At 39.7% G+C, this 17,828-nt stretch overlaps 1 protein-coding gene and 1 long non-coding RNA gene across 3 annotated transcripts in view; both read right to left on the bottom strand.

Annotated features, from left to right (window-relative positions):
* LOC106515618 (uncharacterized) overlaps positions 1–1,077 on the bottom strand; it is a 6,674-nt gene extending 5,597 nt beyond the window's left edge. The window contains exon 1 of the long non-coding RNA XR_001310025.1: positions 879–1,077. This is a non-coding gene — a long non-coding RNA (uncharacterized LOC106515618). The remainder of the gene's footprint in view (positions 1–878) is intronic.
* A 15,768-nt stretch (positions 1,078–16,845) lies between these two features.
* Positions 16,846–17,828, bottom strand: part of kras (v-Ki-ras2 Kirsten rat sarcoma viral oncogene homolog) — a 12,122-nt gene continuing 11,139 nt past the window's right edge. Inside the window, exon 5 of one of the 2 annotated variants that reach the window (XM_014005505.1) lies at positions 16,846–17,632. In XM_014005505.1, coding sequence (XP_013860959.1) covers positions 17,516–17,632 — 117 coding nt within the window. In that variant the 3' untranslated portion in view covers positions 16,846–17,515. The remainder of the gene's footprint in view (positions 17,633–17,828) is intronic. The other variant, XM_014005504.1, reaches the window with a different exon arrangement.

Here is a 17,828-nt window from a genome sequence, read left to right as displayed (position 1 = left end):
CACACACACACACACACACACACACACACACACAGAGAGAGACTGTTAGCTGTGCAGGATTCTCCAATACAAAGACAGATTTCAGCCTTTGTCAGCGTCGCCTCTTACTGTTTGGGTATTGAATGTGACCCCGGCACACGTTTTGTCGCCCGGCTCGTCTGTGACATTCACAACTAATCTCAGCAACAGAAAATCAATTTCCCTCTGAAGCCTGCGTGATTGGGTGCATTAATTGGACTGTAACATTATCTTATAATCAAAACTGCGCTGTAAAGTGGGGAACCAGAGGTGTCAGTGCCAGATGTTACAGGATGACTCACCACGTTTCCTGACCACCAGCATCCCAGCAGACTCTGCTTTAAACAAGTCAATCCTTTACGCAAACAGAGGAAAAGCTCTCCAACACCGGCTCATCAGATTCAAAATAAGCTTTTTTATGTCAATATTTAATCATAAACCTCTGACATGCCCTCTGCTTTGGGYATCCTCCACCTGATTTGAATATTAGAAAATGTTTGCCTCCCTGGGGGACTTGAAAAAACAGTTTTTGCTTTTGTTAGAAACTTTCCACCAATCTGCATGTGTGTGTATGTGTGTGTGTGTGTGTGTGTATGTGTGTGCCTCTTCAAAGGGGGAACACTCCTTCCATCCACACCCCTGAGAAATTATACACACCCTCACAAATTCACACCAGAACTGAGCTGCACTAAACACAGTGTGACACGCTGGGAAAAGATGATAAACCTTGAAAAGAGGGAAAAAAATAAAAGAAAAAGAGAAAAGATGAGCTGCTGGCAGCAGGTTGAAGCGTAATGGCAGGCGGCACGCAACAAAAGACGCCTAAGAATGAAGTCAGAGATGGGTGATAACATACGTACCTGCAGGGATTCGGTCGCCAGGATCTCCCCCAGCACCCCGCCTCTCTAAGTTTGCCCGCCGCCCCTCTTCATGGAGCAGCCTCGCGCCTGCCGCTGGCTTTCAGGAGGAGCGAGTCTTCGTCCTGACGAGTCGGGGAACTGGGGCTCAGCTGCAGAGACTGACATCATCCCTTTCAGAGAGGAGGTTTTCCCCTCCCGCTATCTGCTCCTTCCATGTGTGTGTGTGTGAGTGTGTGTGTGTGTTTCACTCTCCCCATCCCTCCCTCACACTCTCTCAGCCTCACTCTGTACAGTATACTCCTCCTATCTCTCTCTCTTACTCTTTTAGTTTATCTCGTTTTGTTGCTTCCTGTTATTTTTAAAGCAAGTGAAAGTGGTTCTCTAAAGAGGAAAGAAAAAGTCCTCAACAGAGGCTTTACTATTAATATCAACCTGTGTTTGTGTTCTGTTTCACCCCACCAGGAGCTTTACATTGGAGGGTTTTATTAATAGAAGTTGTTGCCTACCAATTGGTTTCTGCACTTCATCCTCCTCTCCTCATCCCCAGTCCCTGGTAAAGATCAAGGAGCACACGAAGCCTAATGGGCAGCCCGCTCTCACCAGTCCAATTCTTTTCAATCAGCCAGAATGAGAGAGAAAAGAGGCAAAGCACGGGGAGCCACTTTTAAGTGTATTGAGATGGATGCCTGCCGTGGAGCCGGCGACGGTGGGAGATTGTTGTTGCTGTCCATGGTGCTGATTACAGCTGAAGGAGACATCACTGAGGACAGCGGTGACCCCGCAGACCCCACAGAAAATAGCCTTCAGCAGAGCAGGGAGGGGAGAAAAAAAACTGATCCAGCCACTGCAGAAAACACAAACTCACACGCACACACACACACACACACACACACACACACACACACACACACACACACTGCACGGTGAGACAAAAACACACATATAGAGACTTTAAATCCACCTCCCAGCCTCCTCCTCTGTCTCCCACGGGCATTTCTCTGCGTCTCAACTCATTTAGGCTTACATTCATCATTGTAAGGTAACTGTGGCAGGTGGGATTAAAATGGATTAGCCCTATTAAAGAAATGTGTGGCGCATATTACACCTAAGCCACACACACACACACACACAGAGGCACATGGAGTCAGCTGCAGGAACAGAACGAAACACAAAAGCGGGCAGAGTAAAAAAACAATTTCACATGTTAAGTATACAGACTGGTAAAAGGCACAAACAGCAGGATAATAGTGAGAAAAGACTGAGAAGGCAGCTTGATGATGGTACACACAGCCTCAGAACAGAAGGGAGAAGTGTATCGATGCCGTGTGTGTTGCCGCTTTTCCCTGCCACTCACACAGTGGACTCCTTTTGTTGTCTTAACTCTCGTCTCAAGAGGTAGCTTTTAGAATCTTGCCTCCTTGTTTCCATAGTGACACTTTCCCTCCTTTGTGCAAGGGAGTATGTGTGCATTTCAGAGACACACAGAGAGAGGGGAGAGACAGGCGTGGGGAGGGGGATGACAGCAAGATAACTTGGTTCACTTACATTTATTTACCACAAAGACCAGAAAAGAAAAATACGTCCACGCGGCCAGTTTTCCACATCAAGAAAGCCCTTTTCTGTCTCCTTTTATTGGAAAACAGCAGTAAGTTTAACTTTAGCCTGGTGACTTTGCAAAGAYGGAAAATGTTCTTGCAGCTGTGTTTCTAGGTGCTAATTTCCTTGAAGATTGTTTTCATAAATGGAAAAAAAACTTTAATAGATTAGTCATTGTGCAAAGTGCTAACTATTGGGGGCGGAGGCTCAACACTTCTTTATTTGCAGCGTGGGATTTCACTCTTTAACACCTTTCAGAGATGCTATTTATTCCTCTGTGATTTGGAGCTTCACCCACTGCYTTTGAAACCATATGGCACTTCTCTCACACATGACACAATTAGACAAAAACCATAGTAAACAAGCATCACTCCAGTTTGCTCGAGAGGTTTCCTTTTTAGTTTCTTCTCAGGGGTGATTCAAAAGAGAGAAACGTTCCTGAGCGGCTGCGTCGAAATTCACTCAAAGGATAATGAAAAACATTTGCAACGACCTTGGAGGGTTCAACTATCACCTAGATAAAATACTACCTAATCTGTGGCGCGCTGCGTGTAATAAATTATTAATTATAGACATTAAATGGCTGAATTTATCACTTTCAAAACAACCGGGGTGGAGATAGGAGATTGATGGCAGGAAAACAGATGTGTGTGTGCTGTGCACTTTTACACACTTTTGTTAAGTTAATGGGACTTTTTCTGGATTAAAAACTAACTTTAGTGCTTTTAGTTTACCAGGAGTTCTTATGGGGACTAAGTTAGTGAGYTGTGAATAAACTTTATGTTAGAATAGTGAATATGTTCTTGGTTTTCTATTTATTTTGTGGCCCGGACTATAACAATTTGGTCCAAAACTCATGACTGCATCAAGAATGTTGTGGGCAAATAACTGCAATATATTCAGATGACCAATTTTTCCACGGGGGATATGGATAAAAGCAGTAATTACTTTCACACACTGATACACAGTTCAACAGATTTGCCAGTGGCAATATAAACCCATCTATGGCCTTTCACAMGATTACATGTATGTTGAATGCTGGTGAAATATCACTCGTTCCCAGAGGAACTTTCATGTTGGAGACAACAAATTGCTGGTATTTAAGAAACCTTCTCAACAAAACCGTTACTGAAACTGTGTAACACTACAATAATTATCTGCTGAAATGGTTCACGCTTGGTAAAAATCAATAGCTTGATCATGAATAACCCCTCCAGTTATTGTCTTAATTTTAAAGCAAAGGCTCATGGGAGTTTTAAACTGCTCCCGGTTGAACTTCCTGTAGCAGCAGATCCTCTGAGACTGGATTTGTTAGCGTCTCTGCTTTGCTGCTGTTTGTGTAAAAATGAAGTTTTAATATCTTTCATCCACCACAGGAGGGTGAGGGGCAACCCTTTTAGCCCCCCGCTGCCTGTGCTAATACACGTCCAGAGATCGTAAAAAGTTTTTCAAATTATGCAAAAATACTGATAAGTCTAACAGATTTTTATTCATCAGAAATAATGCACTTGTGTATTTTACACTCATTAAGTCAGTGATCTATTACTAAGAATAAGTTGCATCACATGAAACAGARACTGGTTGTTTATAAAGTTGTTAATTTCTGAAAAAGCTCACTTTTATATAAGTTTACCTCTTTATGTAAGCTTTGTCCTGGTTGTTACTATTCGTCACTGTGACACAAGTTTCCTGTATCTAACCAGAGAAGTTAAWAATTGTAGATCTGAAAACTTTTGTTCGCCTTGAGATACTGGCTTGATAACAAACCCTGATTCAAAACCAGAGAATTTACTGTACAAAGATAAAAAGCTGATTTGGATCATTGGTTCATTTCTTCACACGTTCACCTTTGTAGAGGTTAAAGTCATTCAATGACTGTTAAAGCAATAATTGTGTATAATGTTTTCAATGCTTCAGTGTAGAATGATACAAAAGTGAAGCAGATGAGATTACTTTAAAGGTATTTATGACTCAGTTGTGTTATAAAAAGCTGYTTTCATTCTATACTGGAGGACCAAGAAGATCTCACAAAGACCCTGGAGGTGGGATTATTCTTCAGATACCAGATGTTCAAAGAAGTTCACATGATGACCCTTAAAGTGGACAGGAGTGCAGAAAAGTTTAATTTAGTTTCTCCCAGTGCTGCAAAGATATCTTTATTTTCTTTCTCTCTCATATTTTTTAGACCCCAACTGAACAATTTAACTGTGGGGGAAAAAGAATTTAAAAGCAGGATGGTTTATGCATTTTGTTGGTTTTCCCGCATGGCCTCAGAGCATCCTACTAATGATATCAGTCAAAAGAGAAGACAAAAGAATTTAGTTTATTTTGTTCTTAGTATTTATCTCCTCTCCAAAAATTTGAAGGTTTGTTTGTTATTTTAGTCTTTCTATAGGTTTATTTGTTCATGGTACAAAACTYTTGAGATATTTGTGAGTTCCTTATTAGTAATATTCTTTACTAAGACATATTTGTGCTTTTTTTTTTCATTTCTACGTAACAAAGAGTTTCATCTTGCTTTACAGTTTACATGAATTAGAATAGTGAAATAAATCTTACATGTTTTGTGATCTCGGTTAAGAGTGGGAAGTTGGGGAATAAATTATGTTGGTGTCAGGTCCCCCGAAAGATAGGAAAACTACATTTGAGTGTGTGTGCGTGCACCAGTGCAATCGAAAGTGTATATGTGAGTTTAAATCTCCTCTCTTGGCCCAGTAGGAATCTGCAGAGAGAGAAGACTTAGCCGAGGAGCAAATCCCTTCTCCCCATGCCCTCCAGCATCTCAGCCAGCTGAGTTCCACATCAGTGAGTCTGATTCAGGAGCAAGGACACTGGAGGCTTTGCTGAGACGCAGGGTTGACTACACATAAGGGGATTGTCTAAACTGAGACGTCTGCCATCTTGAGCTGTCACAACTGCAGCTTATAAACAAAGATATGTGTGACAAACCTAATGAAATGATGAAAGAAGGGGGTAGATCCTTAAAGTTACCGTTTCTGTTATGACCCATCCTGGCAGGGCTGGGTGCATCGATCTAAGATGAGRATCGGTATCGGATCGAAACCAGCGTGATGAGATCGATTCTTTTGTTTACACTTTATTTGCACTATACTGACTTTGTGTTTTTCACAAACAAAGGGAAAAATAGTCAATAGAGCAGAGACTCTGAATTGTTTGGAGCTACTCGTTAGTCCTGTTCCTTGTTCCTGTGTGCAATGGAAATTATTTTTTGTTGTTTTATTGACATTTTTGTTACATTTTTGCTTTTATATTTTGCACTAGTAACTTTTTTCTTGAACAATTAGTAGAAGGTAACTAGGGACATTATTTTATTATTTTGATTATGTTACATTGTTTCAATTTGTTCTAGTTGTTTAATAAGAAACGGTTTTATTTGCCTAAGATCTTCGTCCTGTGATTTTAAAACACTAGAACACTTTGTCCTATGCTTTGCTTCATCCAGAGGGTCTGGACTCACAGCTAGTGAGAAGTGATTTCTTGCTGGAGGCGTGGACTCTGTTGAAGTTTAAAACTAAAATTTACCCAATAGCTAATGTTTTGCCGTGACGTATGGGAAGGAAGCTAAGCTAAGAAGCTAACCGGAAATTGCGTGCGCTATAAAAAGCCATCCCCTACTGGGAAGAGAGAAGTACGAACCAAATGAGATGGCTGTAAATGATTGCTGCAAGCTTTGTGAGGCAAATTTAGTTTAATCTGGAAGCCTTGTCAACACAGACTGGCTTCATTCACTTCCTCCGCTGCCACTGCTACACTACAGGCAGACTAAAACAACAGAAAATCATTATCATTCACAACTTTTCTGTTTGCTGATTGGCCCGGTTGAAATTCTACCCAAGAAATCCACGTCAAAGCCCAGACAGAGCAGAGAAGGGAGATTGGAATCAAGCGGAGCTGCATAGGAAGGCAGTGGCTAAGCTATTAAAACATGACTCTGTTTTATCATAATCGAATAAAGGTCACAGAATTATTCAAAGACCATGACAAGTATTGGAATCGGTGATACTAACACTATATTTACTTGGTATCAGATCAGTACCAGAATTCCTAGTATCATCCACCCCTACATCCTGGTGATGACCCCAGAAAACAAACAAAACCCAGCATTTGCCAGCTGAATCTGCAGCATCCTGCGAGMTCAACAGCAGGATGGTTTCAGATACACTGTGATTGGAGGTAAGTGGTGGTTCTGGACGCTTATTCTGGTTTTGCTATAAAAGACAGAAACGAGGGGTGGGGAGGAATGGATCAAACAAGCAGATAAAGAGAACACAGAACGTGTTGAGAGAGAGGACTGTTGGTGTCAGCGGTGTTGACTGATTCTTGAGTGGCTCTGAGCTGCTCTCTACAGCAGGTTGAAGCCGTCGTTAAGCCGCAGCATTGCTCCGCCGCTCCGTCAGACCACCGTTATCTCCATAAAAAGAAGGAGGTCTATCACCCCGGCTGTGGGTGGGGTGAGGGGATGGGGTGGGGGCGAAGGAGCTGCACTCAATCCTTCACCATTTCAAATTACTGTAACCCACCTGCCAGACACTTTCCAGCGCAGCCACAAGTGAGGCCGTGTTACCTTGTAAGGATTTGTTATCACTGAGGAATTGAAGTCGCTCATCCATGTGATTTCAAACCTGTGTGTGTGTGTGTGTGTGCGTGCGTGCATGCATGCGTGCGTGCGTGTGTAACTCCAAGCAAGCAAGTGGCTGTAGATGACTGTGTAGTCTTTTCTCCACTTTTCTATTTTGTCTTGAATCAATCCCCGGAGTGTAACAATACCTATTTCTCTCTGTATAATTGGACTGGATGACAGGCACATCTGAAGTCAGCCGATGAAAGCCTCTCCTGACAATGAAGTGTCTGGCCTGTGACATGACTTGAATGAGGAGGAGATACCGCTATCACACACACACACACGGACACACAAACACACACATATACACCCATACTGTAAGTGTTTATGACACATAAAAGCAAAGCAAAACCTATGTGCTCATTTCAAACCCAAACAAGTGAGTGAGTTTGATCTGGAACAGCAAACTCCGAAGCCACACAGATAACATGAAATCATCTGATTTGTATCGTGATCTTCAGATGGGTCCCCCAATAAATCTAATCCCCACGAGCAAAGGAAAAAAAATCCAGTGCAGGTTGAATTTATTGCTCTGCATACCAATCATTTGCCCGGAGTCTGTGTYTTCTGCTTGCTCTGCATAACACTAGTTTGACAGACTGTAAGTTTGAATAGCTGCCAGTGAAACAAATTATTTTTCAGTTTCCACTCTATTCCGGCTTTGCCTATTTATATCCGTCTGTGAGGGTGTGAGCATAATATTCCTGATTCATCTAAAACCCCCACACAGTTGCGCGCGGGGATCTAACACAAATATATAAACACACGATGAGAGAATGTGAGCAAGCAGCTGTGATTGTGTCTTTAAATCACTCATCAAGGCGTTTGTAAATGCAGAATTTTCACTCGACATGTCAGAAAGCAGAAATCGTCTCTCTCTTTGGCTATATTTAGTGTTTGCTTTGTCACCAAGGAAGCCACCACTGGCCCAAACATGGCCACGCTGATTGACACTTACATTAAAAGTCTTCCTGCCTCTCCCTCTCTGTTGAAGCCCCCCTTACTTTCCCCGACTCTTTCATCTCCCCTCCCTGTCATCACCTATCATGTGGCCAAGCAGGTAAACATCTCTGAGAAACTCTTCCTCCTTCACTACTTTTTTTTTATCTAAGTTCTGAAAGTTGTGGAAAACAAAACAAAGCACAAGCAAGTAGTTTTTTTTCTTTCTTTCAAAAGTCTTTTCCAGATAAATTAAAACCACTGGTGGGGGCGATGTCCGGGGCATTAATCAATAATTTAACAAGGTCGAGAATAAAATGTTCCTCTGTGGAGAGCATTTATTTATCTCCCCCAATTTGGTAATATTCATACTCTCTAATGGCACCCTCTGCATCCCATCATACAGCACGATAAAGGTCTTTGTACACCAGTGTACAGAACAGGTAGAGGAGGCTATAATAGCAACCATAAATCAATATGACACATCGTCTAAAAGTGATTGGTTTCTGTTTCGTCCTTTTCAACCTGAAGGTGGTTTTTTTCCAGAGGATGTTTCCTCACGTCTCAAAATTTGTATGTAATTCTAAACTGGCACTGATTGTTTTAGACAAACACATTTGAAAACAAACAAAATATACTTTAAATTATTGGTTATGACAAAAAAAATCTGTGAAATATGTTCCAACATAAAAGTGAGAAATACTAACAAATTACAGCTGAGATGTTTAAGTTTAAACACGCACAACGATTAAAATAAGTCAAATAGATGTTAAGTTAAAATCTGTAAAACAAAATGCTAAAATTAGCAAAAATAGTTACTAAATTATCAAAATGGTAGCTAAAATTAGCCAAATTGTGGCTAAAAGTGGCAAATCAAATGTTTGAGTTAAGATTAGCTCAATAATAGCTAAAAGAACCAGAATGGCATCTAACAGATGTAGGAAGTTAGCCAAAACCAAAAACAGCACTGAAGCGAAAAGAATCAAGAGCAGCTGAAAGCTAAAAGCAGCCAAAAACTAGCTTGAAGCTAAAAGTAGGAAAATAAAAACAAATCAAATACTGAAGCTGATTTTAGTTTAAAGCTTCATAACCTATGATGTATTTCGAAGGAAAAAAAGTTCAACAAAACAGTATCCCAGTCGATTTAAATGTTTTGATTTGTGAAAAGTTCAAACTGAAAAAGGTTTGCAGAAGTTGTTTTCTAAAACAGAAGACACTACGAACAGGAAAACAACAGCGAGAATGCTGACTTAGCATTTAAAGTCTCATCACACTTTACAATAAATGTCTAATAAAATATTTGCAGCTGTGACTAACCCAAATTTCAGGACATATATTTAAAAAAAAAGAAAGAAATCCAACATCACAGTGAAATAATTTTAAACTGGTTCTTATTTCTTTAATGTTTGCTTCCAAAGAGGTAAACAGTCTTCATTTTTAAACTAATCTCAATCAATACTTTTCAAGACTTCCTGAATCTCTTCCCTTTTTTTCTTTACTTTTACTAAGACTCTGTCTAGTTCTTATACCCAACCAGAACAGCTATATTTTAATAACTCTTTGAAAATGACCCTGTTGGTACTAAATTGCTGTATTTTTTTCCTGACAAACTTGGGTTGTTTTGTCCAGTTTCAATAGATGTCTAAAAACTTCAACATGAGCTGGTTTCTTTGTTGAGTCGTCAGTTGAGCTTACGAGTCTTTTAATGTCTGGATGATTCATGGGTCAGAGTTAAGTGCAATTAGCGAGCAAACAAAAAAGCATCTCCATGACTAAGAATGAGTAAAAAAGGAGGCCAAACTTTAATAGACCTTCARGTAGCCTGAAGAACTATCGATCGAGATGACTTTAACAGATTACGTGAAAAATTAGCTGCTTGTGAGCAAACTTAAAAGAGGTACAATTTTCCCCCAGTGCTGCCTGTAAGGTTGGGGGTCACGATGGCAAATTATCCCACAACTTCAGTAAATCTATTGTGTGTTTCACTTCTTGGTAGAATCATTCAGAGCTAAATCTTGTTGGGTTTAGGAACGATTGTTTAAGGGTCTCTTCAGATTTTCCTGAAATCGCTTTATTGTTTCTCAGTCCGAGTCATTCTGTGCCTTGTTGGTAAATTTACTGCAGCAAACTTTCAGCGAGGACAGACCTCTGCTGGTTCTCTCTACCATAAAAGACTGATTGTTGGAGGCGCTGCACCAGCATCATTCTCTCTGGRCCTCATTAATAACAATCATTGGCTCATTGCACATCGGTGTGCATAACCCTGCTTTCATTACTGCTCTGTTTGGTGGGAACTCATATGAATTCTGTGGTTCTTTCCCAGTTTACTTCCTATTAGATGCAATATTTTGGTTTGGTTTTTATCCAGTGATAACCCTACAATGAAGGTTTATGGAAAACACACATATCCTTGACTTAGAAACATTCTATAAACAGAAGTGTGCCTTTCTAACAATGGTCAAATCATTTGATTAGACACCACTGTGTTTAACCAAATGTACAAGCATCTCTAGAAACAATGAAAAACATCAATTTAACCAGATTTTACTACATAAAATATTCAATTATTTACTGAATGTTAAACTATGTTTGCTTTTTTTGTGGCGCTGTGAATGTTTTGAAGTTGGTTTTTGAAAAAAAAAAAAGGGAATTAACTGTATTTCCTAAGTTGTGTTGAAACCTGATCAAATGTGAAAAACTTTCTGCTGACGCCGAATATGCAACATGAGGCGGTGAAAACTGAGATGAAAAGACAGAGCTGTGCGCTTAATGARGTAATTAGTGTGATTCTGTTTCTAAATGACATGTTTTTATCATCTCAGCTTTGTCCGTCACGCCGTTCAATTCCTGCCAGGTCAAAGAGGAAATCCAGAAAGCCAAGTCTATTTTCAGGTTTGAAAGGGCCGTTTTTATTGGCCTAATAATTTTATTTTTTACAGAGTAGTAGACATTTTGCATGTTACAATATTCGATACATAATTAGACTGGTGCCTGAGACAATGTAGGAGCCCTGAACGTTAATGAAAAACAGGCATTGATGTTTAATTTCAGCCTTGTCTTTGTGTTCCTTCAACGCCTCCCTGACAGCGTCAAGGAAACATTTATTGCAGGACTCTGGTATTGATTGCATCAGACTGTAAAAGTGTCCAGCTAAAGGAAAATTAAGTCCTGTGTTATGTGTGTGTTGGAGAGATTTTTTTTTTAATGGTGGGAGCAGTGGGAGTGATTTAATGAATTCTCCCACAGTTCAGTGTATCCATCATGATATGCCTCTCTGACACAGTGGTCAGCAGCAGCAGGTGGTGTGATGTGGCTGGAGTGTAAGTGGCTTTCACAATGTAGGATAGCCTGTCAGCCAGACACCCTTAGGGGAACAGCTTCACACCATGCAGAATGGCCTTTACACACACAAACACACACACACTTTTCATTCTGTTTCACTCTGCGCGAGTGTGTGCGTGTCCAAAGTTGACACAGAAGCTCATCTCTCTTGTTTTTTGTGTGTGTGTGTGTGTGTGTGTGTGTGTGTGTGTGTGTGTGTGTGTGTGTGTGTGTGTGTGTGTGTGTGTTAAAGCGAAAGAGGCAGAGGATGCTAGTGGGTGGGTGTAAATCTCTGTCGGGCAGCATGTTTCGATGGGTGTTTGGGGACTGGTTGAGGAGCTGGCTCACAGCAGCTCAGATTGATGAAGTGATGGTGATGGATGGAGGTAATAAAGGCCTGGATGTCCTGTCTTCTGCCAGTGATGAAGCCGGTATGAATCACCCGTCTGAGGATGCGGAACGTGGCGCTGCTCCTTTTTTTCCCCGAGCTTCGCCACCCAACTCTTGCCTCCTCCTCTGCTCTTTCCCATCTCTCTGCCCCTGTGACCCTGCCATCATCACCAGAAGGAATCTGCGCCATCCACTGGATCCATTTGTGCTGATGCATACTTAGAAAGGCCTGTTTATTCATTCAGAAACACAACATGCACTCAGTTCAAAGTATCTGCATGTGCTTCATTAATTTTGTGTCCAAACTTGTTGAGTGATTGCAAGACATGCAGGGCGGAGGGGGGGAAAAAAAATCCAATCAACTCAACCAGCCACTCCTCGTGAACAGGGTCATTTGAATAAAGAGGGGCATCTGAAATTGCAGGGTTTGTGTCAACATAACAAGTTAATGATCTCAGATGATAATTGGTAGTTGGAGGCTGAAGCGGCCATGTTGTGGCCGTGAGGTGCGGCGCCGAGGACCTCCTGTGATAAAAGCGGCAGCACGAGGGCTTTCAAAGTGGCACGGTGCTGTAGGCAACACAATTCATCACCGCTCCATGAATATTCATGCAGCTCTGCGCTTCCTCCGGGGCTGCTGAGAACACGTCTGTATTAAGTCCCTTCAATGTGCTGCGGTTTGAAGACACCTAAACCTTCTGGCCTCTCATTACCAGACTGCCCCGCGCTCAGCTGCCTGCCAGGGAGGGAAGCCACACTTCATTAAAACAAAAGGGGAAGCTCTCCTGTTCGGTGCACCTGCGAGGCAGAGGTGAGGTCGTCGGCGTGGGCTCACAGGGGTCAGAATTAGTGATCATGAAGGTTTCTCCATCAGGTGTGGTTTTTTTTTTTTTTTTGGGTGGGGTGGGGTCTCGAAATCTCAAAACACTTTCCTCCACCTGTCAGCAGCCAAACAGTTTTGACGGCCTCCGACGCATCTTTTCAGCGCTTTATCAGACCTGCAGGCTTCTAAGTGCTGTCCCCAGATTACAGTTTAGGAAAAGGGTGCTTTGACTGACAGGCCTTGGCCTTGACGGTCCCTCGGGGGAAGGGGAGGGGGATTTGTGATGGCTGCACTGACTCGTACTTCTCTTACAATTTTCTCCAGGCAGGTTTCAGACTGTCAGGCTGAGGGAAAGCTCTCCCTCCCTCTCTGCATAATTCATTAGATCTCCCCTCTTTTTTCACTCTTGGCTGCTGTGTGGCAGCCACTGTAGCTCCATTGTTTTGGAAGACAGAGTAATGGAGCTTGTCACAATATGTTAACATATTTTATTGTTCACAGCAACAGTTTGGAAACAAATTAACTTCTCCTGAAATGAGCTATTCAAATGGGCCGTTGAAGCAAAACAGCTTAAAACCCTTGCCTTATTTTTCATAAACGGCTAACACCGGAAAGCGATTAATTACTGATGATTTTAGTTGCAATGTCAACAACAACAACAACAACAAAAGGTTGGCTATTAGTTTGCAATCCAGAATAGGCCAGAACAACAGAGGTTGTCACCACAAAATGCTGTTTTGCAGCCAATTACCACAGTGGTGCCTGCTGTCCTTTTGAAGCTTGTGTACTGTCGATTGTCATGACCCGGCTGGCATTTACTTCCTGGAAATCTGCAATGGAATATATCTCATTTTTGACATCCTCCTTTTACAAAATATGACTAAACAAGCACATCCTTCAGCAAACAGGGTTGCAAGCTGAAGCCAGGGGGCAAATCCTGTCACTGAGGCTGTAAATAAAGCCAAGACTTTCCAAGAAAATGTGCCTGTGCAGTGTCACGTTGGCCTCAGCAACACCTTATCGCACATGTATATCCAAAAAACTCTGAAAACATGTTGTCATTTGTGATGGGTTTAGACACTTTGTCTTTAAAAGGAGAGAAAAAACTGGGTTTTTCACCCGCAGCTTCAGGTATATTACTCTCTTTGATCTGTTTTTGAGCTTTTGAGAGCTTTCTCTGAATATTACCTGTCAGCTCTTGAAGAGATTCATCTTTTTGATCAGGAGTTTGGTTTAATGTGACAAAAAGGTCATAATAACACCCCAGTACAAAGATGAACATTATTTTTATGTTGGAGAGACGAACTGATAAATGGAATCAAAAGTGCCGGAGGGAGAAGTTCTACAAACACGCAGCCAAAATTTCCACAATCATTTGAAAGTAAAGTGATTTTCTTTTTTTCCTCAAGTTTATAGCCTTGTATTAGTATTCAGATCCAACACAAAGGAAGAAAAAAATGCCAAAAGTCATTTAAAGTCATGAATTTCTTTTACCAGCTGAATTAAACATCCTCAGTTTGCTGTTGTTCAATGCCCACTGTGAATAAATGTGCTCGAGACGTTCTGCAAACTATCTTTCAAAGCATTTAAGAGGAAAAATAATAACCAACTTGATTGTTTCGTGTCTCTGACAAACAGCAGAGTTTAATTCCAAGAGGACCTTTCTAAATGGTCCTTCAAACATAATTACTGTTGGCCTGTGAGAAGTACCTGCTCATCAGCTTCCGTAAGAAATCTGCTAATTGTAACATCATCCCTCCATGCATCCATTATCTTTACCCACAGGTCTTTGGGATTGTAACATAATTACTATTAATAAGACTAAATGATAACAAGCCATTTTTTTCATCTCATCAGGCAAAAACATTGCAGCAAAAAACCATAAAAAGGAAATGAAAACAAGCATGTCGACCAAAATTAGAACGATCTGCTTCATAAATCTCCTCTGATATCTGAGATCACAACAATACATCAGCTGTTAACTCAGATTTCATCCAGAGGATCCAACAAACAGCAAAACTGTTTAAACGTTTTAAACCTTTTGAGAACTAATACTGCCTTTACCAATCGACTGAACAGACCCTGTCAGTTCAGAGCCTCCATTTAATCCAACATGGTGGGAGAAAACCAGAGAAAACCACCGGAGACATTCAGTGAGACCGAACCGACCACAACATTCAGCTCTGAACCTCCTGAATATATCTGAACAATTCAATAAGACAAAACTTGTATATTTTACAAATAAAAAGCAACTAAATGTGTTTTTTGTAACTTATWGGTTATTAAATGCTGCCACGGTATTTAGGAGTAAATCATCCTTTATCTAACCTGTTTCACTTTACATGGGAACAAAATGTATTAAACCTAAGGTATATATTATTGCTTTATGTAAAGTTGTTTATATTCTCTTCTTGCATCAACATCGATTTTTAATAATAAAATTAACTGCAAGTAATGCTGCAAATTTGTGATGCCAGTTTGACTCAAATTAAATGTGCAGTGTGCTAATGAGGTTGTGAAAACTATTTCTTGTATTATAAATTCATATGAACACATCAAGATTATAAATTCAGTAATTACACAAGATAAAGACATAACACTTTGTGTAAGAAATATAGATAAATTTAAAAAGATTTACTTCTTGCTCCTTTTCAACAGATAAAACGCTGGCATGTTCTTTATTAACTCAACTGCTGATCTGTGTGCAATATTTTTTTATTTTATCAAATTTACTACTTTTGTTTTTCCTTTGTTTTCTTAAAATGCTTTGTGCAACACAGCTGTTTAAATCTTATTCTCATGAACATGTATGGGTATATTTCTTTTATATTTTTATTTATTAGATATTGTGACTCGGTAGCCTAAAAGGGTAATTAACTCATCTTTCAGGGTGCACAAATTTAATTATATTACACATGAAAATGTAATAAACATTAAACTTATTAAACTGCATGTAAATATAATAGAAGAGTAGTTTAGGCTGATTTTATTGTATGGATCCTTTTATTTATACGTTTCTTTCTCTTCCATAAATATACTGGATGTATTTTGTTCTAGAAAAATGTACATCTTTACAAAGTTAACTGCCTCCTAGTGATAAAACACAAGTAAACAGTGCCACCTGCTGGGAAACTCAAACACATGCTGTGTTCTGACAAGTATAAAAAGGTACCTCCAGCTGTTCGATGATGCAGCAAAACAGACATTAAAGTTGTCAGAAAAAAAAATCAGAGGTGACAGGAATCAAGAAATTAAAAGGAGAAGTTTGGATCCTCTTTACMTTCTTCTTTATTACACATTAAATAGGAGTGGTGAGACTTATGGCAAAAAAATAGACTCATCTGAGATCAGATCACCGCTCTACAACAGGCAGGTTGTAAAGTGGTCATTCATTCACCTCCCCAGACCTGGACCCAGTCACACTCTAATCACATACACAGAGCGGAGTGAGGCTCCATTTAAGCAACATTCATTTAGACACACCGACGCAATGAAGCACAATTTACAAAATATGCACCTTTCAGTATCACAACTATACAAAGGTTGTTAAAATATGATCCATGTATAAATGATACATTTCAGAAATCAGCTGTTGGCACGCAATAAAAAAGMAAGAGGAACATGTCAAACATTACAGTAAAACTACTTTTTAAACTGTTTTCTTAACAGGAGGGTTCCAGAATCAAACCTGCAGCAACAGCTAATTGTCTACTTCATAAAAAAACAGAAGAGGTAAAAAATAAATTAAAATGGGGCCAAAACTCATTACTCCTGAAAGCAAAATATATCAAACCTTATTTTTTTGTGACAATAGCTTCTCACCTCACAAATAAAACAGCTATTTTAAAATTTTAGACAAAATAAATGTCTTGCCTCTTTTTAACGTTTAAATGCAGCACTCAATGTTAACAAAAAACAAAAAAAAAACTATTTTAAAAGGCCAAAAAAAGAAGAAAACAAAAATAGAAAAACCCCTCAGGCAACCAATCTGTAAATACAGTTATCAGGGTGATATAAGAGCTGAGTTATGAGACACTAGAAGCAATTTCTAACTCAGACATTTATCTTAAAATACATTTTATGGCAGTTTGTGATCCTCATATCATGAAAGGATACAAAGTGCGCCAAAAACAAACAAAAAAAAAGAAATTGAATTCTGTATATAAACCTGAAAATTAGACAAGTCTGAGTTCCTCCTTGCTGGCTCTGTTAAATGTATCTACTGGAGGCAGTTTGTGATCCTCATATCATGAAAGGATACAAAGTGCGCCAAAAACAAACAAAAAAAAAGAAAGAAAAGCAAAACAACTCTCCTCATTTAGTCCTGAAAAATCAGTCCCCACACAATACAAAGCAATTAATTAATGGCTAACTAGGGTAATAAAACATTCTGAAAAGAGTAGGAGTTTGCATGCATACTGATCAGTGACAAAACAAAGTCACACCTAAAGGTCAGAAACGGGGAAATGACACAGTMGCTGGGACATTTGGATCTCATCTGGCTGAACGTTGGGCCTTCAGATCAGTTTTGTCTGCATGAGCGGGATGAATATTCATTCTTTGGCATCCCATCTTTAAAAAGGGCATTAAAGAACATTTTGCAGGTTGTGGCATTTCAAGCACAGACACATGAATAATAATTATTAATTTGTCAAAATTTATTACTGATGCCATTAACTCCAAATTAATTTTAAATCTGGCTCATCCAGCTCTGAGACCAACGCGTCAGCTTCTGGCACTACACTAAAAAAGAAGCTTATTGGAGTCCAAATAAAAAAAAAAGGGGGCAGAACAATTCAGGTCAGTTTTAGTATTCATTAAGAAGGATAAGGACAAAAATGCTAATAATTTAGTGTGATGTACAAAATGTATTACTTGAACTGTTCAACTTGTTTTATTTTACTCTGTCTTGAAAAGGGGGGTTATTCACATGAGTATACACTTTGTCTTGGACTTCTTTTTCTTCTTTTTGCCCTCCTTGCTCATCTTCTCCTTGTGCTTCCGGATTTCTCGGACTAATGTGTAAAAGGCATCATCAACGCCCTGGAAACAAAAGCAAACAAAACATACATATTAGGTTCAAGTTTTTTTAATACAATAAGTATTTTTTTAATTTAGAGCAATAATCTGGATCTTTTGAAGTTGTTCATTGTCTGATGCCTTGACTTTTCAGAATTATGTTTTGTATAGTGGTATTAATTTATATTTTCAGATCTTCCAAGGTGCCAATTATGGAACT

Source organism: Austrofundulus limnaeus, unplaced genomic scaffold, assembly GCF_001266775.1.
Source record: "Austrofundulus limnaeus strain Quisiro unplaced genomic scaffold, Austrofundulus_limnaeus-1.0 Scaffold31, whole genome shotgun sequence".
Classification (NCBI taxonomy): Eukaryota; Metazoa; Chordata; class Actinopteri; order Cyprinodontiformes; family Rivulidae; genus Austrofundulus; species Austrofundulus limnaeus.
Note: the sequence above shows the minus strand (reverse complement) of the source record. Positions and strands in the feature narration are given on the sequence as shown.